Below are 24897 nucleotides of genomic sequence, written 5' to 3' on the forward strand. Positions count from 1 at the left end.
GAGCCCCCCAACCTCACCTGTAATCTCTTATCACTTGCTTGTCTTTGTCCTTCCCGCACCTCTCTTTTTCAGCCTTCTCTCGCAATCACGATCTCTCTGAAGAAGAGTCCTGACTTGCATTGTCACCTGTCCATTCCCTCTGTAGATGCTGCCTGACCTGCTGAGTTGGTCTGGCACTGTGTTTGACACAGCCAATATATTCTAATCTGGGCAACACCCTGGTGAAACCTTTCTGCATTTATCCCAGAGCTTCCTATAGTGCAATGACCGAACTGCACATAATGCTCCAAATCTCGACCTAGCCAAAGTTTTAGACAGCTGCAACATGAGATACCAACTTTTATCCTGTGCTTCATTGGATGAAAACAAATACAATGTCCTATCCACCCTATTTACTTGTGGTGCCACTTTTAGGCGCTATGGACTTGCACTCCCTGATCACTCTATGCATTAATACTCCTAATGGTTCTGCCTTTTGAACTTCCATCTTTCATTTAATTTATCAAAATGCATCAGGTTAAACTTTCGATTTCCCATTTCCATGGAGATACGATACTGAAAAAAACCGCATCTCCGTCGAGGTAAGAAATTAGAAAAAGTTTCCCCCAACCCCACCCCCCATCCCTCCACATAAAACAAGCTAAAGAACACTAAAAACGTACATTTAACACATACTATTAAAACACAAAGAAGGAAAGGCGGAGAGACTGCTATTATGCAGTCCATTTAGAATGAAAGATCAATGGAAACATAAATGTCAACTTTGCTTTTTAAAACCTTTGCAGATTACTACCATAAATTGCATATTTTTGTAGTTTTGCTAAATAATCAAATCTCAGGTTTTTAAAAAATAATGTTTTAATTCTTAGCTGTATTGAGCAGCAAATCATAATTCATGAAGTCTACTTCAGTTGGAATTCAGTTGTTGACAGATTTATTGTTTCGCAAAGGGGAAAACTAATCTTTCATGATGGTCACAAGAAATAATGGGAACAACAGATGATATTTTGACGATGATAGTTAAAACCTCAGTTACTTATTTGTGACATTTCAACATTTAATACTGGCATTTTGTGCCAAATTTACGTTCTTTAGAAGTTTTTGCAGACTTTAGAAAATTGTTTATAATTTAGCTACACATGATCTGCAAATGAAACACTCCATGAGGTAAGTGTTTCAGTGAACTATTTAATCACTGAAAGGCATTGTCAGCAGGACTTGCTGTCTATTATCCGCTTGTTGAAATGAGCCAAGTGTAGCTTTTTCCTTGCCTTGCAAGAATTGAATCTTTTGTTAAAGGTTTTTGGATAAGAAATATTTATTTTAAATTTATGCAATGTTTCTGAGTGTACGTTGTCCTACCTCTGATTACAGAGAGAACTACATAGGGAAGGTTGTCTATGGGACCACATGATTAATTGATATTCTGGTAAAATTGCATGATTTTGGGTCTTGAGAAGATTACAAAATTATCAGTTTATGGAATTATTCCTACTTTTGAGAAATTGGTGAAAAATAGTCTATCTTACATGGTACCTGACTTTTTTTACCCATTGCTTCCTCACCCCTGCATTCCCTCTCTCTCCATCCCTCCCCACTCAAGTCACCTCACCTAGCAAACAGCTAACAATGGCCTATTCCTTTATCATCGTTACTTTTTTTGCATTTCTTTCATTCATTTGTTCTATATCTCTCGATTCCCTTTCCCCTGAATCTCAGTCGGAAGTCTCCACTCGAAACGCCACCTGTTCCTTTTCTCCAGAGAAGCTGTCTGACCTGCTGAGTTACTCTGGCTTTTTGTGTCTACCTTCCTACCTGCCTTTAACCTGGGTTGTATATTTCACATACAAATCAAATAAGGTTTTGATTTTTAATCAATGGTGCCCTAATTATGACTGTGGAAAAGTGCAGAGCCTTTTTTGTGGGGGCTATAAACATCAGGATCGCTGGAAGAGTAAGGCCAAGCTGAAATTGCTTCCTTTTAGTAAGTGGCGATCAATCCACTCAAATTACTGATAAATGCTATCTCTACGAGAAGGAAGGAAAATATTAATATCTTGATTTTAATGTTTGTGAGTAACATGGGTATGCAGATTCAAATATCAAGATTTTGCAGATGGAACATTTTAGATATGGAATAAATGGCAAACGAATTAAAGGTATGTTGCAGGAAGGCAGAGGGTGATAAAGTGCAAATGATATATATTAGTAGGAATAGTCAGAAGCAATGGACTGAATGGTGTTGTTCTAAAGTGGGTACAGGATCCAAAAGATCTGGGTGTATAGGTGCATCGGTTTTTCACGATAGCAATGGCCCTATAAAATGCAATAAAACATATTGGATCTAGTGCTTCATAAATGGAGGCAAAGAATGGAAAAGAAAGGTATATTGAACTTTTATAACATTTTTGGTTCGGCCTCAACTTTGTTTTCCCTGGAAAGAGAGTCAAATCAAATTTATTTGTCACATACACATACACGATGTGCAGTGAAATGAAAATGGCAATGCCTGCGGATTGTGCACAAAAAAGAATTACAGTTACAGCATATAAATAAAGTTAATAAGTTACTATAGTGTAGACAAAAATTTAGTCTCTGGGGTTATAAAAGTTGCCAGTCCTGATGGCCTGTGGGAAGAAACTCCGTCTCATCCTCTCCGTTTTTACAGCGTGACAGCGGAGGCGTTTGCCTGACCTTAGCATCTGGAACAGTCCGTTACTGGGGTGGCAGGGGTCCCTCATGATCTTGCTTGCTCTGGATCTGCACTTCCTGATGTATAGGTCCTGCAGGGGGACGAGTGTAGTTCCCATGGTGCGTTCTGTCGAACGCACTACTCTCTGCAGGGCCATCCTGTCCTGGGCAGAGCTGTTCCCAAACCAGACTGTAATGTTGCCGGACAGGATGCTCTCTACAGCCCCAGAGTAGAAGCAATGAAGGATCCTCAGAGACACTCTGAATTTCCTCAGTTGTCTAAGGTGGTAAAGGCGCTGCTTTGCCTTACCCACCAGTGCGGCAATGTGCGTTGCCCACGTCAGATCCTCTGTGATGCGGATTCCCAGGTATTTAAAGCTGGTCACCCTATCCACAGTAGACCCGTTTATTTCCAGTGGCGTGTACGTCCTTGGATGTTTAGCCCTTCTGAAGTCCACAATCAGCTCCTTCGTTTTAGTGACATTCAAGAGGAGGCTATTGTCCTGACACCAGAGTGCCAGATCAGCCACCTCCTCCCGGTAGGCCTTCTCATCGTTGTTGGAGATCCGGCCCACCACCACAGTGTCATCAGCAAACTTGATGATGGAGTTTGAGCTGAACCTGGCCCCACAGTCGTGTGTACAGGGAGTACAGTAGGGGGCTAAGGACGCAACCCTGGGGGGATCCTATGTTTAGGGCGAGGGAGCTAGACGTGTGTTCCCCCATCCTGACCACTTGGGGCCTGGCGGTAAGAAAGTCCAGGACCCAGGCACACAGAGGGGTGCTAAGCCCCAGTTCCAGCAGCTTCTCAACCAGTCTGCTGGGGACTATTGTGTTGAATGCTGAACTAAAGTCAATGAACAGCATCCTCACATAGCCCCCCTGGTTGTCCAGATGAGAGAGAGCGGTGTGCAGAACCTGGGAGACCGCATCATCCGTGGACCTGTTCGGACGGTATGCGAACTGTAGTGGGTCCATGTTGCGAGGAAGGAGGGCGCAGATGTGCTTCTTGACTAGCCTCTCAAAGCATTTCATGACAACCGAGGTGAGGGCCACCGGTCGGTAGTCATTTAAACACGCTGGAGAGGCATTCTTTGGCACCGGTACAATTATGGATCTTTTGAAGCATGCAGGGACCACGGACTTGGCCAAGGAGAAGTTGAATATTATGGTGAGCACTGGAGCAAGCTGAATAGCACAAGACTTTAGCACTCGCCCAGATATACCATCTGGGCCTCCAGCTTTCCTCGTGTTCACGCGCGTCAGAGCCCACCTCACCTCATGCTCAGACACCGAGAATGTGTGCACATCCCCGGCGGTGGATCCCCCTCCAGCCTCGCTAGCCAGCGCCCCTTCGTTGCTGTCTTTAGACGGCGAGCTGGTGGTGTTACCCGTCTCAAACCGTGCATAGAAAGAGTTCACATTTTTGTATCGAATGGCTGTTATCTGGAACTCACTGCCAGAAGAAGGGGTGGATTAAGATATATTTGCTACATTTAAGAGGAATTTAGACAAACACAATTAGGCATGGCCGAGTTATGGACCAAATGTGGGTAAATGGGATTATTGTAGAACAGCAAAAAGGTTGAAATGGATGTGGTGGATCATCAAAGCCACACTTTTGGAAAAATGCTCAATAATGATAGTTGCTACACTGTGATGCTTTGTTCCTTTCCTGTTATTCCATTGTGTTTACTTTAATTTGTTTACCATGAAGTAAACATGTCAAACTGGTTGTCAAAAAATACAGTCAAGTACTCTGAGTGCCTTGAATTGGAAACTCAAATGTTACAGAAAAAAATAAGGCTGACTGGTAATGCACTCATTAATTTTCTGAGCTTTTGAGTAATATTCTACAGGGATTCTATTGTTTACAACATTATTTTATGAAATGCAATTTATAATGAGACAATTTGGAGAACACACAATTTTTCAGCACTGCTCAAAATGCTAGTATCCATTGTATTCAAATTCTTATAATTTTGTGACTGGTGCTCTGCTGAGTTAAATTAATTTAAATTCATTAGCAGTGCATGATTCAGCAGCGCATGATTCAGCAGCAGTAATCTGTATCAAATTACAAAAACTCAAAACATTACATCCTAGATTTTCAAGTTAAATACAACACTCAAGACTATGGGGAAAAATTATGATCATAATAAATATTATACATTCAGTTACCTTAAAAAAAATCTTTTAACAAGGACTTTATTTGTGTGACTACACCAGGGGATCAGGCAGCATTCAATGGGTCAGGCAGCATTTGTGGAGGGAATGGACAGGCAACATTTAGGATTGGGACCCTTCAGACTGATTAGAGTGGGGGAGGGGGGGGACAAAGCTGAAAGAAAACAAGATGCGGGTGCGACAAAACCTGGCAAGTGATAGGTGGATAGAGGTGGGGAGGGAGGTAGTTGACACTTGGATGGAAGTGAAAAGGAGGCAAAGGGTTGTCAGATGAGGAAAGGACAGGAGTGTGAAGTGAAAAGTAGACCGGAGGGATATGGGTGGGAGGGAGGGAGGGGGAAAGATGGCGATTAAAGGAAAATTTGGGAAGGATGAAAAGGGAGGGGAAAAGGGAAAGGTGATTGGAGATGAAATGTGAAACTTGTGCATGTTGGCTGAGGAAGGGGAGGGGGGGGGGGGATGGGAAAAGTAGGAAGGTTTTTACTTGAGAATTTAATGTTTTCCAACTGTTGGGTTGTTCAGAAGTGTAAATAGAAAGGAACAGAGGATACCATCACCATGGGAGCAAATGGAATTAGTGAAGAGGGGCAAAATGTTTGGTATGGACATGATGCTTTTTGTTTCTCATCATGGACATGATGCTTTTCTTCCTCTTTGTGCTACACAATTCTATGATTCACTAATCTTTGGATGTTCACTTTCTTTACTCAAGGAATATGGATCCTTTCTATTCACCTTGAAAGGGCGCTCAATATTTTTATATACTTTGTTCTCTGGGCCATTCACCATCTCCTGTATATCTGAGAAGCACGCACTCCACTTCTATATTTCACTTCATCATGCGTCCACTCTGCTTTCATCTCCATGAGTTTGCCGTTACATCACGGAATTAAATTTGATCGATCTCTTCCAGCTAATTACTCCTCTCCAGTGAAAATGAACATCTTAATTTTACATTTTACATTTCTTTACCATGATGTTTGTTCCATCAGCATGAAATGGAGGTAACACTGAACATAAGAAATGAGTCTTGGCCAACTCCTATAAAAGTCCAAGTATAAAACTTTGACATCTGCTGCATTCTCTTTATTTATATTTTTTGTCAATTTTTTTAAATGTTAATGGGTCAAACACAGTATGCTAACTCCAAATCTACAATGTCTGATTAATTGAAAGTATTCCATAAATTCATTGACAAAATTTAGCAATTATTACACTACTATTAAAAGTCTACCTGGCCGTTGTTTACTTGGTTTTAGAAAATTAATGCATTTTCAAATCTTTAGTCTGATCTCGATTCAGGCCATCAGACAGATACTCTTTTTGTTCAGTTTCTTGTACTTGGGTTTTTGAACTGCAAGACAGCACAAGCTGATGAAATAAAACCTCTCATTTATAAACAAAATGCTGAACAGAATTGAGTGTGATTCGTGGAGATAGAAACAGTTAATTTTCACGTTTGAGAAAGTTAGAAAATGCTGGAAATACACAGCAGGTCAGCTCTGGGAAAAGAAATAGTCTTAACATTTCAGGTAGAAAACCCTTTGTCAAAACTGGGAAAGGGCCAATAAAAAGTTTATTAAACTGAATGGCAGGTGAGGTGGCAGGAGATGTCTCTGACAATGTAAAACCTGAAGCATTAACTTGGTTTCTCCTCCCACAGATAAGACCTGATTTGCTGGGTATTTTCACCATTCTGTTTTAGTTTAGGTTTCCAGCATCTGTAGTTTTTTAAATTTTCATTTAATTTTCCAGTCAGTGTTGGGGCTTATGATTGACTTCTAGTTTTCAATGAACTTTTGAATATTGCAGTGAATGCCCTTCATATTTTATTGTAAATTTCCTCTAATTATTTTTTTTGTTTGAATTCCTAAAATGAGCTTGAATCCACCTCAGTCTAATGTGATGAAAACTTATCCTCTGTTTGTATGAAGATCTTTAAAATAACTTGACATAATTACACAACTGCATGGAAATTGCCCATTGTGGTAACAACTGATGGGATCACTGGCAAGACTAATGCTTTAGCTAGCTTAGGAAAATGGATTATTTACATTGGTGTAATAGGAAATGTACTGAAGTTGGAGCCATTGCAGTGCACCAAATTGATGCAAAGGTGGTGACGACTGGACTGATGAAGGCTGGTAAATGCTGCCACCACCTGACCCAAATGAGAAATGTGTATTCACCATTATGATACTATTAATTAATTCAAGGCTCTTATCTACTGTATTTATAAAACTTTCTGGGATTGCAAGTACACTGGAATCAGTCGGTTAAGCAGCTAGTCCATTAATTTCAATGGAGAGGAAAAGCTGTAAGGGACTCCAATTAAATTTTGGCTACCTTTTTTCTAATTGTTTTGTCCATTTTCAATAACATTTGAATGTTTCCATTGTTTCAGTGCAGGGGTTATTCAGAAGCTCTACAGGCTTTGCTTGTTTGACAACAGATTAAATGTGAAGGAGTTTGCTAGCCTTTGGTTTGAGGAGCATCTTGTTCCAAACCACTATCATAATAGGGTTAGGCTTTTTTCCACAATTATTACTTTCAAAATAAAGAGGCAGCATAATTTTTCTACTGGTTGGATAGTTGTCTCAGCTCCAGAGGCCAGTTTTGATTTTGACCACTGGTGCTGTCTTGTGAAAAGTATAACATTCTCTCTGACCACATGGGTTTTCTCAGGGCTCGTGTTACCTTCCCACATCCTACAGATGTGCTGGGTGTCGGGTTAATTGGTGACTGCAAATTGCCCCTAGTGTAGGTAGTAGGCATGAGAATCAGTGGTGTGTTGATAGGTATTTGTGAAAGATTAGGATGCAATGAAATAGGTGGAGGAATGGGATTGTTCAAAAAGATGGCGTTAACCTGATGGGCTGCATGGCCTCCTATATCGTAAGTAAATTTGACACCAGGTGGCATTGTGCAGCAAATTAACATGCTATTCTAAAGAAGGCAACTGATTTCTCTTAAATTTATATAAATATGGTTATTATCAGCTTCTGAATTCATGCCAACTGCAAATTAGCCATTGCATTTATTTTCCCATAACAGTAATTACATCTCGAAGAAAAAAAATATTGGTCATAAAAATGCTTTGGAATGCCTTGAAATAATGAAATGAACTCCATAATAACAAATTTGTATATCTTGAATCTGATGAGGGCACATCAGTAATCCAGTTTTGTCAAAAGTAGTATTGGAAAGCAGGCATGATAATGCAAGAGACTGATTATCTTATAGCAAATGCATATTTTAGATTTGCTTGCATTTCAAACTGAGAAAATGTTTCTTTTTATTATTTTTAATATCAATGAAATTTTGAAATGGTTTCTAAGGAAATAAGACCACGTATGTTTTCCTGTCTACACAGTGTTCTGTTCTGGTACAAGTCAGTCGACAGCCAATTCAATTGACTAATTTCATTGATAGGCTGAAAATTCTTTAAAATTAAATAGACCCATGAGATAGCTTTTGTTGTGGTTATTCCTATTTAATGGAATTGAAAATGTATCCAATTGCTTCTTAAGATTCATCTCTAGCATCACCTGGTGCCCCCTGCTGTTGCTTATGTTTAAAAAATGCTTCTGTTTACTTCAGAATTTGACTGACTGCTGCATTACCTAGTTCCCCGTCTCCTGATAAGCAAACAGCCTGTTGTGAACAGGTTTCACTCTGGCAAGTTACAAACTGTGCAATGATTAGTGTTGTTCCAGACAACTGCAGGCATGTTATACAGGCATCTCTGTATGATATTCCTCAGGCCATGTACAAACAGTTGCTTCATTTATTCTAAAAGTAAGGGAAACAATTTCTGCAAATACATAACTGAAATAAAGCAGAAATTGTTGGAAATGGGTGTTAATTGGCTTTGGTAAAGATTGTAAATTGGCCCAAGTGTGTAAGATACTGCTAGTGTATGGAGACCGCTGGTCAGCACAGACTTGGTGGGCCATTTAAGCATAACATTTTAAGCATACTTAGATACAAGTAGAGTATTTTGTCGGCCATGAGCCTAGCTGTTATGCCGTTTCTGATGGCTGTTATTCTTCCTTTCAGTGGGTTGTCAGACGCAAAGATTCTCGACACTATTGCTTCATATATGGTGTTGCCTAATAGGTATACATGCCCATTGATTGATCAAGTCAATGTTTCTCGGCTAAGATTTCCTTTACCACATGTAAGTACTTAACGTTGACAAGTGCACTTTATGAATAGAGTTTGCCTGTCTACCTTGACTAAGTATATATTTCAAGGATTTTAAACTCATTCATTCACGGCATCAGATATAGTTTTGTTTTTACTGGGTCTGATGACATTGGCAAGCATACAATCACCCAATTCTCGTATTAAAAACTGAATGCTTTTGCAAGCGCATCTGCTTATGGCTACAAATTATATTCTGTGACTAATGCAACTACTGGTCAATAAGCTAAAAATATCTTTGCTGCATTTTCCAACATCTCATAGTAGTTTTGATTTAGAAATTTTTCAGTTGTTTCATAACTGGAAATAATGAGTCAACTTCTTGGGTCACCTGTGATTTATTTGTAAGTTGAATACAGGTACATTGATGTTTCTCAAAGAGTGAAGAAACTAGCAACAGTGCAAGAATTTGCAAAATATTTTCTCTTAACTGAATTGTACAAAAATATATTCTAATCAGATTCATTTGTAATATTTCAAGCACTCCAGAATTTGAATGGGATACAAATAGTTACAAAAGTCCTCGACTTCAAAATCGTTATTAAAAAAGTAACTTTGAAATACGGCGAAACTCCATTAGTCCGCACCTTTGTGACTTTGGCATATTTTTCTGAACTACTGGATATTACTTTGATATACCAACACAGTTTTATTTCACTTTTTAAATTACTGACAATAGTTTGATAACTTTTTCAGTAAACCAGGTGAGTTTAAAAGGATGCAAGGGGAACTGGGCCCCAGTAAGTTTAAAAGGAATATGGGAATGGGGCCCCAGTGAGTTTAAGATAAGCAAGGGATTGGAGACTGACTTTAAAAGGAGATTGAGAAACAGGTGGTGAGCCAGCTGCCAAACTGACTCAATGCCAGAACAATCGGATAACAGATTATTGAAGTTTTACTGTATTATTTAAGTCCTGTCGCTTGAGTTTTAATTTGAAACGAAGTCTTATGTTGTTGCTTCTGAACAATTCTTTGACAGTGGGAACAAACGTTAAAATTACAACGAGGATTCTAGAATAACACTAACATAAATACAAAGTGAATTTTTGCTTTGCTTTTCAAAATAGGGAGAATTATTGATGCTTAAAGCACTGAGTCTATTTGCCAAGGTATCAGGGATGACAGAAATTGGATTTGAATGCTTTGTCTAATAATTTTGACACGGAGAAAAATTATTCTTATTTGTCTGACAAGACGTTGGAAGTTTCCTTATTGTTTTACAGGGTGTTGTGAGAATACATCTTAATAAAGCTGCTAATTTAATAAGGAAAGACACATATCTAATGGGTATGGTGCAAGGAAAGTCTGACCCATATGCTGTTGCTCGAGTTGGCACACAGACATTTCGCAGCAAAACTATCAAAGGAAATTTAAATCCCGAATGGTATGAAATGTATGAGGTAGGTTTTTTCATCAAAACATTTACAACTGCCCTTCATTTATCATTCCCCCTTCCCAGCAAGCTATAACATAATGTTTTTCATTTTTATTTTAAATTCTAAACACAGACATTTCTTAAGCAGGAGGGATGGTCTCTAATTCTTTTACTTTTTATCTTTAGGCTGTAGTTCATGAGGCTCTTGGTCAAGATTTGGAAATGGAACTTTTTGATGAGGACCCAGATAAAGATGATTTTCTAGGAAGGTCAGGTGTAATGTCAATGTTCACAATAACACTATTATTTTCTGCATCTCCTGACAGTGGTGAATTAATAATTTGCCGAGGCATTCTAATGCATGGCCTTTGTGGAAAATTTCCCTGGAGCCCTGCCAAGGAATCCAATGTTGTCTCACCAAAGCTCTTCTCTCCATCACCCCAACAGTCACCTTTCCGAGAATCTTGAAGGATACTGCAACATTTCTTTATCCGTCTACTTTTCATGTATGAACCTTGAAAGTGAATATCCATACATTATTTGGGTGGGAGGGAAATTTTACTCAAGTTTTCTTTCAGTAATTTTATTAAACATAGAAAATAGTTGTAGAAGGAGGCCAATCGGCCCTTCGAGCCAGCACCGCCATTCATTGTGATCATGGCTAATCGTCCCCAATCAATACCCCATGCCTGCTTTCTCCCATATCCCTTGATTCCACTAGCCCCCAGAGCTCTATCTAACTCTCTCTTAAATCTATCCAGTGATTTGGCTTCCACTGCCCTCTGTGGCAGAGAATTCCACAAATTCACAACTCTCTGGGTGAAAAACTTTTTTCTCACCTCAGTTTTAAATGGTCTCCCCTTTATTCTGAGTCTGTGACCCCTGGTTCTGGACTCGCCCAACATTGGGAACATTTTCCCTGCATCTAGCTTGTCCAGTCCTTTTATAATATTATATGTTTATAAGAACCCCTCTCATCCTTCTAAACTTCAGTGAATACAAGCCTAGTCTTTTCAATCTTTCCTCATACGTCAGTCCCGCCATCCCAGGGATCAATCTCGTGAACCTACGCTGCACTGCCTCAATTACAAGGATATCCGTCCTCAAATCAGGCGACCAAAACTGTACACAATACTCCAGATGTGGTCTTACCAGGGCCCTATACAAATGCAGAAGAACCTCCTTACCTCTATACTGCAATCCTCTTGTTATGAAGGCCAACATTCTATTAGCTTTCTTCACTGCCTGCTGCACCTGCACACTAACTTTCAGTGACTGGTGTACAAGGACACCCAGATCTCGCTGCACCTACCCCTTACCTAACTCCATTGAGATAATAATCTGCCTCCTTGTTTCTGCCGCCAAAGTGGATAACCTCACATTTACCTATATTATACTGCATCTGCCACGCATCTGCCCACTCACTCAACCTGTCCAGGTCACCCTGCAACCTCCTAACATCCTCTTCACAGTTTACAGTGCCACCCAGCTTTGTGTCATCCGCAAACTTGCTAGTGTTGCTTCTAATCCCTTCTTCCAAATCATTAATATATATGGTAAACAATTGCGGCCCCAACACCGAGCCTTGCGGCACTCCACTCGCCACTGCCTCCAATTCTGAAAAGGACCCGTTTACTCCTCTTCTTTGCTTCCTGTCTGCCAACCAATTTTCTATCCATGTCAACATACTACCCCCAGTACCATGTGCTCTAATTTTAGTCACCAATCTCCCATGCGGGACCTTATCAAAGGCTTTCTGAAAATCTAGATACACTACATCCACTGGCTCCCTTTCATCCATTTCACTTGTCACGTCCTCAAAAAAAATCCAGAAGATTAGTCAAGCATGATTTCCCTTTCATAAATCCATGCTGACTTGGATTTATCGTTTTACTGCTATCCAAATGCACCGCTATTACGTCTTTAATAATTGACTTTTCAATTATCATCTTTCCCACCACCGAAGTCAGGCTAACTGGTCTATAATTCCCCGTTTTCTCTCTCGCTCCTTTCTTGAAAAGTGGGATAACATTAGTTATCCTCCAATCCACAGGAACTGATCCCGAATCTATTGAACATTGGAAAATGATCACCAATGCGTCCACTATTTCTCGAGCCACCTCCCCGAGGACCTTGGGATGCAGACCATCAGGCTCAGAGGATTTATCATCCTTCAGTCCCATTAGTCTACCCAATACTATTTCTCACCTAATGAAAATTTCTTTCAGTTCCTGTACCCTCCTAGATCCTCTGTCCTCCAGTACATCTGGGAGATTGTTTGTGTCTTCCTTAGTGAAGACAGATCCGAAGTACCTGTTCAACTCTTCTGCCATTTCCTTGTTACCCATAATAATTTCACCTGTGTCTGCCTTCAAGGGACCCACAATTGACTTTGCTACTCTTTTTCTCTTAAAATATCTAAAGAAGCTTTTATTGTCCTTCTTTATATTCTTGGCCAGCTTCCCCTCGTACTTCATCTTTTCAGCCTGTATTGCCCGTTTTGTTACCTTCTGTTGTCCTATGAAAGTTTCCCAATCCTCTGGCTTCCGGCTACTCTTTGCTGTGTTATACATCTTTTCTTTTAGTTTTATTCCATCCCTAACTTCCCTTGTCAGCCACGGTTGCCTCCTACTCCCCTTAGAATCTTTCTTCCTTTTTGGAATGAAATGATCCTGCGTCTTCCGGATTATGGTCAGAAATTCCTGCCATTGCTGTTCCACTGTCAATCCTGCTCGGGTCCCTTTCCAGTCTACCTTGGCCAGCTCCTCTCTCATGCCTTCATAGTCCCCTTTGTTCAACTGCAACACTGACACTTCTGATTTAACCTTCTCCTTCTCAAATTGCAGATTAAAACTAATCCTATTATGATCACTACCTCCTTTACCTCGAGTTCTCTTATCAAATCTGCTTCATTGGACAACACTAAATCCAGAATTGCCTTTTTTCTGATAGGCTCCATTACAAGCTGCTCTAAGAATCCATCTCGGAGGCACTCTACAAACTCTCTTTCTTGTGGTCCAGAACCAACCTGATTTTCCCAGTCTACCTGCATATTGAAATCGCCCATCACCACAGTGGCATTACCTTTCTTACATGCCAGTTTTAACTCCTGCTGCATCTTACACCCTACATCTGGGCTATTTGGGGGTCTGTAGATAACACCAATTAGTGTCTTGTTTCCTTTACAATTCCTCAACTCAATCCACAGTGACTCTACCTCGTCAGTCCCTTTGTCTTACCTCGCAAGGGACTGAATTGCATCCCTCACCAGCAGAGCTACCCCACCGCCTCTGCCCACCTGCCTGTCCTTTCTATAGGATGTAATATTAAGTTCCCAGGCCCGATCCTCCTGCAGCCACGTCTCTGTAATCCCCACTGTCATATCTACCAACCTCTAACTGAGTCTCAAGCTCATCTACTTTACTTCTTATACTTTGCGCATTCATATACAATACTTTTAATTCCTTACTCATCTCACCCTTCACATCGACCCCTATTACACGGCCATACTCTCCTATCCCTTTGTGAGGTTTCTTTCCTGTTAATTCTGGGGTCATTAACCATCCCTTTAACTTCATCCTTGACTATCCCATTTGACACCCCCCACCCCCCCCCCCCCCCCTTATTTAGTTTAAAACCACCCGTGTAGCAGTGGCAAACCTACCCGCACCTGTTAAGGTGCAATCCGTCCCTTTTGTACAATTCCCCCATACCCCAAAACAGATCCCACTGATCTAAGAATCTAAATCCCTGCCCCCTGCACCATTTCCTCAGCCACACATTCAGGTCCTGTATCTCCCTGTTCCTGCTCTAGCCAGCACGAGGAACTGGAAGCAAACCGGAGATAATCACCCTGGAAGTCCTGCTTTTCAGCATTTTTCTGAGCTCTCTAAAGTCACGCTGCAGAATATTCATCCCCTTCTTTCCAACATCGTTTGTGCCAACATGCACTACCACTTCCAGCTGTTCACCTTCGCCCTTGAGGATTTCCTGCACTCTGTCCGTGACATCCTGGATCCTGGCACCAGGGAGGCAGCACACCATCCTCGAATCCCACCTGTTGCCGCAGAAACCCCTGTCTGTACCTCTCACAATGGAGTCTCCTACTACCACGGCATTGCCTGACGTCGGCCTCTTTGGTTTTGGCTCAACAGCACTTTTTGCTTCGCAAGCCAATCTGCCGCTCAGTGTGGTAACATCTTCTTCCCCGACAGCTTCCAAGTGGGTGAACCTGTTCTCCAGTGGCACAACACCCAGGGACCTTTGCACTCCATGTTTCCTTCCCTTTCTCACCGTCACCCACCTTCTCTCTTCCAGTACCTTTGGTGTAACAATCTCACTGTAGGACTTGTCGAGGAATGACTCAGTTTCGTGGACGAACCTGAGGTCATCCACGTGCTTCTCCAGTTCCCCAACACGGTCCTTCAGGAGCTGTACCTGGATACACTTCTCACACTTGTAGCAGCCAGAGGCACCAGCAGTGTCCCTGACCTCCCACATCATGCAAGCATCACATTGAATCAACTTGCTTGGCATTTCCTTCTTTCGTCTCATCCTCTCCGGCGTTTGGTGTGGTGTCCTCCCTCAGCCTCCTCGCCAAAGACTCGCACTTCCCTCAACAGGGCCACATCCCTTGAGCAAGCCTTTCTTATACCAGATGCTAAATTGACTAATTGTCCAAGTTACCAATCTTCCAATCTAATCGGTCAGCCAATACCCACACTCACTCCTGACCTTCCTTTCTCTGATGAGCTTGAAGGTATGTGCTTTGCCTGACCTGCACTCAAAGACTGCTAACCTGCTGTTTGCCCTCTTTTTAAACCTGCACTCAAGACTCACCAAGTCCAGCCAAAGGTCGTTCTCGCTGCTGCTTTGCCCGACCTGCACTCGAAGACTGCTAATGTGCCGTTTTGCACCCTTTTTTACCTGCTCTACCTGTGACTCACCAAGTCCAGCCAACGGTCGTTCTCGCTGCTGCTTTGCCCGACCTGCACTCAGAGCTTCTGACATCTATCCACACGAAGTGCACATGGATGGATTTATAATGAATAATTAGAAAGATCTGTTATAGGATATTTGAGTAGCATTCAAACTGATGCATATATCCACACATTATGAGAACTTATTAGTGCACTCTTAAAAATGCTTTGGGCTATTGTTATTACAACAATTAAAGCATGAACATGTCAATTAGTATATGTATTTTGTGGTATAGTAATTTATTTTATATTCTGATTTACAGCCTTGTTATAGATCTTGGTGAAGTCATGAAAGACAGAATTGTGGAAGAGGTAAGGACTCCAGTAACTGCAATATTAATGTTTCAGTTTGGATTGGGAACAAATAGCAACTGATCGATGCATAACTGATGGATGCCCTTTCATCAGGTTCTATTATTTGGATTTTGAAAGCAATTCCCACAAAGTCATGCAAAAATGACATATATTCATAAATAGATCTGTATAACGATTCACTTTCTTTTGAGAACCAATTGTGCTATCTTTTATGTTTTGTTAGAGCTAGAAATCTTATTTTTTGGCCAAACAATGGTAAATTATTAATTTTGCATCTGAAAAAAGAGTAGAAATAAGAATTTTTTAATTCATGTATTTAAAGTGCACTTTTGTTTCCCCCAAATAAATGATGTATGGCTGTGCTTTGATATTTTCCTTGCAAGTTATTTTTCCAATGGATGCAGCTAGTAGATATCTTCAATAGAGATTCAGTGTGAGCAATATCTTGCTTTTAACAAGATTGTTTATTACTGTCACTGCCTTAAACTCATATACATTTTCCTTGTCTTTTGACCAGTGGTTTCCTCTGAGTGATGTTGAGCATGGAAAGGTTCATCTAAAAATTGAATGGCTGTCCTTGCACACTGACTTAGAAAATGAATCTGTGGTATGTTTTAATGGCATGGAGCTACATTTTTATAATACTTTTCCTGTCACACTTCCTTGGTATATCTCTTGGTTTCTAATACTCCATGCCCTACAATTTGTAAGTAACGATACTATGGAGACCCACTAATTTTTCTTACAAAAGTATTTAAGATACCATTGCTTTTGGGCACACAGAATAACTCTCCCCAAGGTCAAAAGATCTCTGATCTCTATATAAGGAAAACATTGTTCATGAATACTGAACTCGTATTTAAAACGTAACATTTGAAATACTGAATCAAAATGGAATAATGTCAATGTACATGTTTCCAATCATGCGTATTAATAGAATATGATTAGCAGGCAGAGGATTGCGGTGGAAGGACAATATTCAGTTTAGAGGTCTGCGACCAGTGGACTTCTGCAAGGATCTGTGTTGGGACCTCTGCTCGTGATATATATAAATGACTTGGATGTAAACATAGATGGGTTGTTTAATAAATTTGCAGATGACACCAAGATTGCTGGGGTCATGGATCACCGTGAACAGTATTGATGTACAGAAGGATTTGGGGGTTCAAGTCCATAACTCTTTGAAAATGGCAACACAAGTAGATGGAGTGGTAAAGAAGGCATGTGGTATGCTTGCCTTCATTGGTCAGGGCAAAGAGTATTAAAACCAGGAATTCATGCTGCAACTTTATAGGACTTTGGTTAAGCCACATTTGGGGTATTACGTGCAGTGCTGGTCCACCATTACTGGAAGGATGCAGAGGCTTTGACTAGCGGGCAGAGGTTTACCAGAATGATGCCTGGATTAGGGGGCATTAGATGAAGGAAGATGTTGAACAGACTTGGATTGATTTCTGTGGAATGCTAGAGGTTGTGGGGAGACCTGATAGGAGTACATAAAATTATGAGAGCCATGGATAGGGTAGATAAGCAGAACCTTTTCCCCAGGATAGAAATATCAAATACTACAGGGCATAGTTTTAAGGTGAGAGGGGAAAGTTTAAAGGAGATGGGCAGAGCAAAATTCTATTTTAAGAGGTTGGTAAGTTCCTAGAATGCACTGCGGGGGTTAGTGGTGGGGGCAGATACAATAGTGACATTTAAGAGACTTCTCGGCACATGAATATGCAGGGATGGAGGGATTTGGGTTGTGTCTAGGCAGCTAAAAGTTGGTCATAGCATCATGTTTGACACAAACATTGTGGGCTGAAGGGCAGTTGCTGTGCTGTGCTGTGCTGTGCTGTTCTATAGACAATAGACAATAGGTGCAGGAGTAGGCCATTCAGCCCTTCGAGCCAGCACCGCCATTCAATGCGATCATGGCTGATCACTCTCAATCAGTACCCTGTTCCTGCCTTCTCCCCATACCCCCTCACTCCGCTATCCTTAAGAGCTCTATCCAGCTCTCTCTTGAAAGCATCCAACGAACTGGCCTCCACTGCCTTCTGAGGCAGAGAATTCCACACCTTCACCACTCTCTGACTGAAAAAGTTCTTCCTCATCTCCGTTCTAAATGGCCTACCCCTTATTCTTAAACTGTGGCCCCTTGTTCTGGACTCCCCCAACATTGGGAACATGTTTCCTGCCTCTAATGTGTCCAATCCCCTAATTATCTTATATGTCTCAATAAGATCCCCCCTCATCCTTCTATGTTCATGTCAAATAGAAAATTCTTATCTTGTCATCAATAGGAAAATGCTCTGAAGCAGACTATACCTGGCAAATCGAACGCAGTACTGGTTGTTTATCTGGATAGTGCATATCATCTGCCTGTAAGTAAATCTGTATACACTTGCAAATATACAGTATCTAAATATACACTACATATTACAGAAGAATATTTTTATAAAATATTTATTTGATGCACACTATTATTGTTTGCAAATTATCCTGGGGCAAGTTGAGGGAACAATACTCCGTAAATTTTGTGTTGTTGCAGTTTTTACTTAATATTGTTCTGGCCCTTCCTGTGACTTTCATTTGAACCTATATCATGAAATAGTCACTATTAAATTAAATTTTAATATTGTTAAAAGAAATCCATCAACCTCTTTTTGCTCAGAAAATAAGCAACTGTGGTTCTGATAGATTTAGTTAATTTTGACATTTATTTGAAAATGGTAAATCTGTATATGTTTTTTTTATCTGACATTTCTCAGCTGTGTCCCTATTTGTAATGGATATGGTTATAAGGGACTTCCCTAGCATAATAATTGCCACACACAAGAGCCATGGCCAAGGGTTTCCCCATTAATCATCTGAGAAGGCACCATTACATGTCATCAGTATGCTCCATGTGAGATGAGATGGGGGTGAGTGTGGCCACAGCCACCCCACCCCAGTGCACTGGTGATCAGCATGCAGTAGATCCCATGAGCGGACATCAAGTGGACAATCAGGCCTCTTCTGATTTGGTTCTCAAGCAATAATTGAATTGGAAGTGCACAGCTTCGTCAAGCTCCTGGTGGTCCACAAGTTTACAAAAAAAAATTTTTTAATCTGAAACAAATTATGAAATTGCTGCATCTAAATCTGATCCAATATTTTAAAAAATAAGCATGAAAGGCATGAAAGAGGGGACCAATAATATGTGGACAATTCCTTTTAAATGATACCCAATTAATAAAAGGAATTCTTGAAAACAGAGATAGATATGCAGTAAAAGTACACCCAATAAATATGAATTAAGATGTGAAGATAAAATATATCAATGTGTTATGTCTTTGTGGAAGAAGAATGGGCAAGGGAATTTATTAAATTGGACCATTATTTATTAATAAAAGCATTTACAGTACAGAACTTTATTGTCATTCGGAGAAATACCGAACGAAATTACAGCAGTCACAGAACACAACAAAAAAGAAAAGAACACAGGACACACGACCCCAACACAAACATCCATCACAGTGACTCCAAACACCCCCTCACTGTGATGGAAGGCAACAAAACTTCCACTCTCTTCCCCCACGCCCACGGACAGGCAGCTCGACCCCTACCGAGGCGACCGACACGCACAGCCCCCGCAAGGGGATGGAAGGCCCCGCGGCCGAGCCGCACCGGGCACTGAAACGTCCCGCGGCCGAGCTGCGCCGGCGATGTTAAGTCCAGCGGCCGAGCCACGCCGGGCAATGGAAGGCCCCGTGGCCGCGCCGGGCGCTGAACCGTTCCACGGCCGAGCCGCGCCGGGCGATGGAAGGCCCCGCGGCCGAGCCGCACCGAGCGCTGAAACGTCCCGCGGCCGTACCGGGCGATGGAAGGCCCCGGAAAGGATTTCTTTCATCCTTGACTCCAATAACACTATCTGCATCCTCTTTTTTTTTCCTCGATGGTCTCTTGAACTATTGATATTTGTCCAGAAATTGCTTTTATTGAGGCTTGAATAAATTAAAGGACTTTCCTTTAGGAAGGAGATGAGGAGGAATTTCTTTAGTCAGAGGATGGTGAATTTTTGGAATTATTTACTACAGAAGGCTGCGGGGGACGTCAATGGATATTTTTAAGGCAGAGATAGATTCTTCATTAGTACCGGTGTCAAGGGATATAGGGAGAAAGCAGGAGAATGGGTTAGGAGGGAGAGATAGATCAACCATTAGGCCGAATGGCCTAATTCTGCTCCTATCACTTTTGACCCCATGACTTGAACTTTGCATGTTTGTCCATTTAAGCAATGTTAAAGATTAATATTTTTCACCTCGTTTGCTACATTTGGTACCTCTATATGTTCATCTCTCCACAGCTTTTGTATTATTGATAACTTCAATCTCTTGTTTACTTTGGAGCACAGAACTCTGTCACTAGAGATGAGTCTCTGGGTTTTCACAGCTCTGTGAATAGAATATATTCCAGCTGAAATTTGGTTTTATTTTCTAACGTATGTTGAATAATGAAATTTGTTTTTGTTCAAGAGAAATCAGTTTGAATATACGAACAATGAATACACCATAAAGAAAAAGAGTAAACCAAAATACATCAAGGTAATTTTGTTGTGTTAGTTCACAGTTTGATTGTCATATGCACCATGAATGGGACAATGCAATTCTTATTTGCCATAGCTTTTAAGTGGACGTTATTACATTAAATGTTAGAAATCATTATTTCAAGTTCAAAACTTGATGTTCAATACCGAGAATGATTATAAAATCACAATCCAACACTACTACACTGGTGCCAACACACTATCCACATTAGATCTTTGCTGACTCATGGCAGGAGTGTCACTAATATCTCAGGGATACACTCAAGAAACCTACTTCATATTTTCCTCTGTTCTGCCATCACATGGTCCTGTAAAACTGCATGTTTACTGAAAGCACCAATCCATGTAATTGCTTTGCTCTTGTCCCTAACTTCCCTCCATGTAACTGGATCTGATCAGTAGGCCCCGGATCCGTCATGCTCCTGATGGAGTATCCTATGGAAGGGATCTCTGACGTTTCTCATGAAGAGTGTTATCCACCTTTTTCCCTGCTATACCACTGCCGATTTTCTTATACGGCACCTGCACCTTTAATGCTAAGGCTGCCATTTTGTTTTAAAGAGCTTCTGCTGTGAAGATTAGTTTGTTCCTCAGCAAACCACGATTCAGCTGTATATCATTGACAACTTGTCAAGTGCAAATAGTACTTTAAATAAGAGAAAAAGACCCTTGCTGGAAACCTTGGTCCAGCTTGTAAGGCCAATCCTCTAGCAACACTGGTTAGGCCAATAATACGCACTTTGAGGTTACAGCAAACAGATTGCAGAAGTCTGATAATGCCTTTAGATACCGTAATTATTATGTTCTATTCTGATATGCAGGCGGATATCTTAAGTTATTAGACATTAATCATCCAAATCTGTTGGCATGGTTTTGCTGAGGATTATGCAATTTTTTCCATTCATAGTCAATAAAGAAATCAAACCTGGAACCTAGCTGTTCTGTTCAGCTTGTGGTTGAAAATATCATGCAAGAAAGTAAGGTATGTGATATCCATTTTCAGAACTGTTCATTTGTGTAAAAAGTCATAAAGATAAAATAAATTAATTGAGTTGAATCTCTCAGAAATCTTTGCAGCAGAATTATTTTTATAAGGAGCACAGTAGTTCAGCAGATAGTGCTGCTGCCTCACAGCGCGAAGGAACCAGGTTCAATTCACATTCAACACCATCCAGCCTGGGGGGCAAGCTGGAGCGCACAGGAGTGGATCACCACCTCACATCCTGGATTCTGGACTACCTCACCAACCGACCACAGTATGTGAGGACAAAGGACCTGGTCTTGGACAGGGTGGTCTGCAGCACTGGGGTTCCGCAGGGAACAGTGCTAGCGCCATTCTTGTTCACCCTGTACACTGCGGACTTCAGGCACAGCTCTGCAGACTCCTATCTACAGAAGTTCTCTGACGAATCTGCCATCGTCGGCCTCATCACGGGCGAAGAGGACAGGGCGAACAGAGAGCTGATCAAGGAGTTTGTGGACTGGTGCCAGCGGAACTGCCTCCGGATCAACGCGGGGAAAACCAGGGAGATGGTGGTAGATTTCCGCAGGCGCAGCCAGGTCCCCCCGACACCAGTGATCATCCAGGGAATGGACATCAAGAGGGTGGATCCTTATAAGTACCTGGGTGTCTACCTCAACAATAAACTGGACTGGACTGAAAACACTGATGCACCATACAGAAAGGGCCAGAACAGACTTTATCTGCTAAGGAGACTCGGGTCCTTTAGAGTGCAGGGGGCACCCCACCCCATGCAGGACACTGTCACTGCACTGAGTAGCTCCTTCAGTGACAGACTCCTTCACCCCAAGTGCATGAAGGAGAGATATAGGAGGTCCTTCCTTCCCGCTGCTGTGAGACTGCACAACCCGCACTGCTCCCAGCAGACTAGTCAACAATAACAGCTAAGAACACACAGAAAACTGATGACAATTTATGTATCTTTTATTTATAATGAATGATCTCTTGCTATCCACTTTGCTGCTGTAACACTGTAAATTTGCCCGGTGTGGGATGAATAAAGGAATATATTATTATTATTATTATTAATCCTAAACATAGTACATATAACAGGAATGGGCCCTTCGACCCACAATGTTTGTGCTGAACATGATGCCAAGGTGAACTGAGCTCATCTGCCTGCAAGTAATCCATATCCCTCCATTCCCTGCAAATCCATGTGCCTATCTAAATTCTTCCTAAACGCCACTATCATATCTGCCTCCATCTCCACCCTTGACAAGTGCTTTTTTGAATTTGCTATGTCGGGTAATTTATGTACTTATTAAGCTATCAAAACTTGATCCTTTCAAAGATTGTGCAAGACATATAAGCTGTGTAACTTTAACCCCAATTAATGACATTCATTAGAAAGGAGTCCTTTCCTTGTCACTGGAATGTTCTTGCCACTGTTTAGCAATTTAAGTAAATCAAGTAACTGTTTTTTGAAATGTTAATTATTGAGTGTGGGTGTGAATTAACACACAATTCTGAATTTGCAGATTTGCTACAATACAAGTGCACCAGTCTGGGAACAAGCATTTACATTCTTCATCAAAAATGTGCATTCTGAGGAGATAAACATAGAGGTAATACATGATTTCCTACATAAAGCTGCCACTTGTAATTGGTGTGGAACAAGAAAATAACCATTCTATTCAGGCTCATTGTCAGAACCAAAATGTGTGGTGTGAAGGAAATTTCAGAAGATTCTGAGATATATTTGGATTGCAGGCCCTGCCATGATTGCTGGGACACATGCTTTTTGTTTGTCATATTGGATTGTACTTCTTATTTGTCGGCAGTCTCTTAGAATTGAGGCCAACTTGGTTCCACTTCACTTCTGTGGCTTGTGCGATGGCTAGTGAAATAAATGTGGGATTGCCAGATGTTAGCAGTGGTATTGAAAGGCAGTGATTGGCAGGTTGGGTGGGTAAATGGTAGGGAGGTGTTGGGGTTCTGCCCTTTATGCTGGCCTGCTGTAAGCTCCCAGAGTTTCACATGCTTCTCTGAGAGGTCGAGGGCCAATGATACCCTGATCGTCAATGAAAATGTTGCATCTTTTCAATGAGGTTTTGAATCCGCTATAGATTTACGTATCTCTTCTTGTGACTGAGTTCAGAATAGAATTGTTTTGGGATTCTACCCTTGGTCATTGCAAATGGCATGGCCAGCTGAGCATCATTCAGGCCTGGGAGAGGATACTGATGTTGGTCTACTTGTGCCGCCAGTGGATTTTGCAGTGACAGCATGGATGGCATTTTCCCACTGCTTTGAGGTTGTCCAAGTCTCATAAACAATCTGAAAGGCACAGGCCACTGCCAGCTGGTAGATAGCAGGTTTTGTGTTGGGGTTTAGGCCTTGATTCCCAAACACTTTTCCTCAGATGGTGGAAGACTGTCTGGAGCAACTGAAGGAACTGGTGAATTTCATCATCAATGTCTGCCTTTAAGAGATGATTTCTAAGATTTGGGTATTAGTCTCCTTTTTGTAGGAACTTTTTAAGGATATTTATTGTCAGAGAATGGCGTATAACCTGAGCGGGTTGGTAGAGGGCCCTTGTTTAGTGAACGTTGAATTTAACATCCATCCTCTCTTCAGTGATTAAATTGATGAGGACTTGGCAATTGGTCTATGATCGGTGAAATCGCAGTGGTGGTTTTTTTAAGTAGAGGTCAAAGACGTTGAAGATTTTGTAATGGAGACAGTACCTCAAACGTCTGTTCTCACCACTGCTGGCCAGGAGCCTGGGTACTGAGAACCTGTCAATGTTGTTGGCACTTTCTCTGCCATTAATCACCTCACACCTCAATATGGAGAGGCTTCCTGTGAGCGCTGATGTTAGCTGAATTGAGGTAAGCAAATATATCAAAGTGGCTGGTGTGTGAGTGCAGCCATTACTATTAGCAGCAACTGGATCCTGGCCTCACTGATCTTGGATGTGATAAGAAATGCTACATTCCCTCTCATCTGAGGCAAAACAGTTCTCACCAGCCTGGAGACTTCTATGCAGTAACAAATTCAAATGGTGGTCATTGGTTATTGATGTTGTTACATAGAGAGATAGCTGGCTGCACAGCTCTCCACAAAAGGAGGTTTTAATTCCATCCAAGAGGAGGTGCTGAGAGAGACCTTGAGACTTGATCAGTCTGTCAATGCGTGGAGCAACTGTGCCACTCACAGCATGCAACTCTGAGCCATGCCAATCGCCCTGATCCACTCAACTTGTGCCCTCACAGGCAGTCTCTCTACATTGTACTGTGCGATTTCATTGCTGGATTTGTGCCAAGTCACTGGCAGGGCAGCATTGGGAAGACTAGATGTTTGCACAAGCTCCCATTACACATATCTCAGTAATGCTGTATTAGTCCCTTTTAGCACACAGTCTATCAGTGTGCTTATTCCTGGGAACACATCCTGTGCACTCGACAAGGTACAAGTATAATATTTAACTGAGGACCGCTACAACCAACCAATGCCCTATATTCAGAGACCTTTCCTGCAACACGCTGAAGTAATACTTGAGACCTAATATCTGAAGAGGCAGAGGTATAGACAATAGGTGCAG

At 41.4% G+C, this 24897-nt stretch overlaps 1 protein-coding gene across 1 annotated transcript in view; it reads left to right on the plus strand.

Moving 5' to 3' along the window:
* The window catches only part of LOC144596218 (extended synaptotagmin-3-like), a 104182-nt gene that overhangs the window by 61294 nt on the left and 17991 nt on the right, over window positions 1-24897 (plus strand). Inside the window, exons 8-16 of the mRNA XM_078404429.1 lie at window positions 8938-9058; window positions 10308-10484; window positions 10646-10728; window positions 15702-15750; window positions 16271-16360; window positions 18045-18125; window positions 20259-20327; window positions 21237-21311; window positions 22832-22918. Of these exons, the coding sequence (XP_078260555.1) occupies window positions 8938-9058; window positions 10308-10484; window positions 10646-10728; window positions 15702-15750; window positions 16271-16360; window positions 18045-18125; window positions 20259-20327; window positions 21237-21311; window positions 22832-22918 (832 nt within the window). The remainder of the gene's footprint in view (window positions 1-8937; window positions 9059-10307; window positions 10485-10645; window positions 10729-15701; window positions 15751-16270; window positions 16361-18044; window positions 18126-20258; window positions 20328-21236; window positions 21312-22831; window positions 22919-24897) is intronic.

Source organism: Rhinoraja longicauda, chromosome 8 (assembly GCF_053455715.1).
Source record: "Rhinoraja longicauda isolate Sanriku21f chromosome 8, sRhiLon1.1, whole genome shotgun sequence".
NCBI classification, from domain to species: domain Eukaryota; kingdom Metazoa; phylum Chordata; class Chondrichthyes; order Rajiformes; family Arhynchobatidae; genus Rhinoraja; species Rhinoraja longicauda.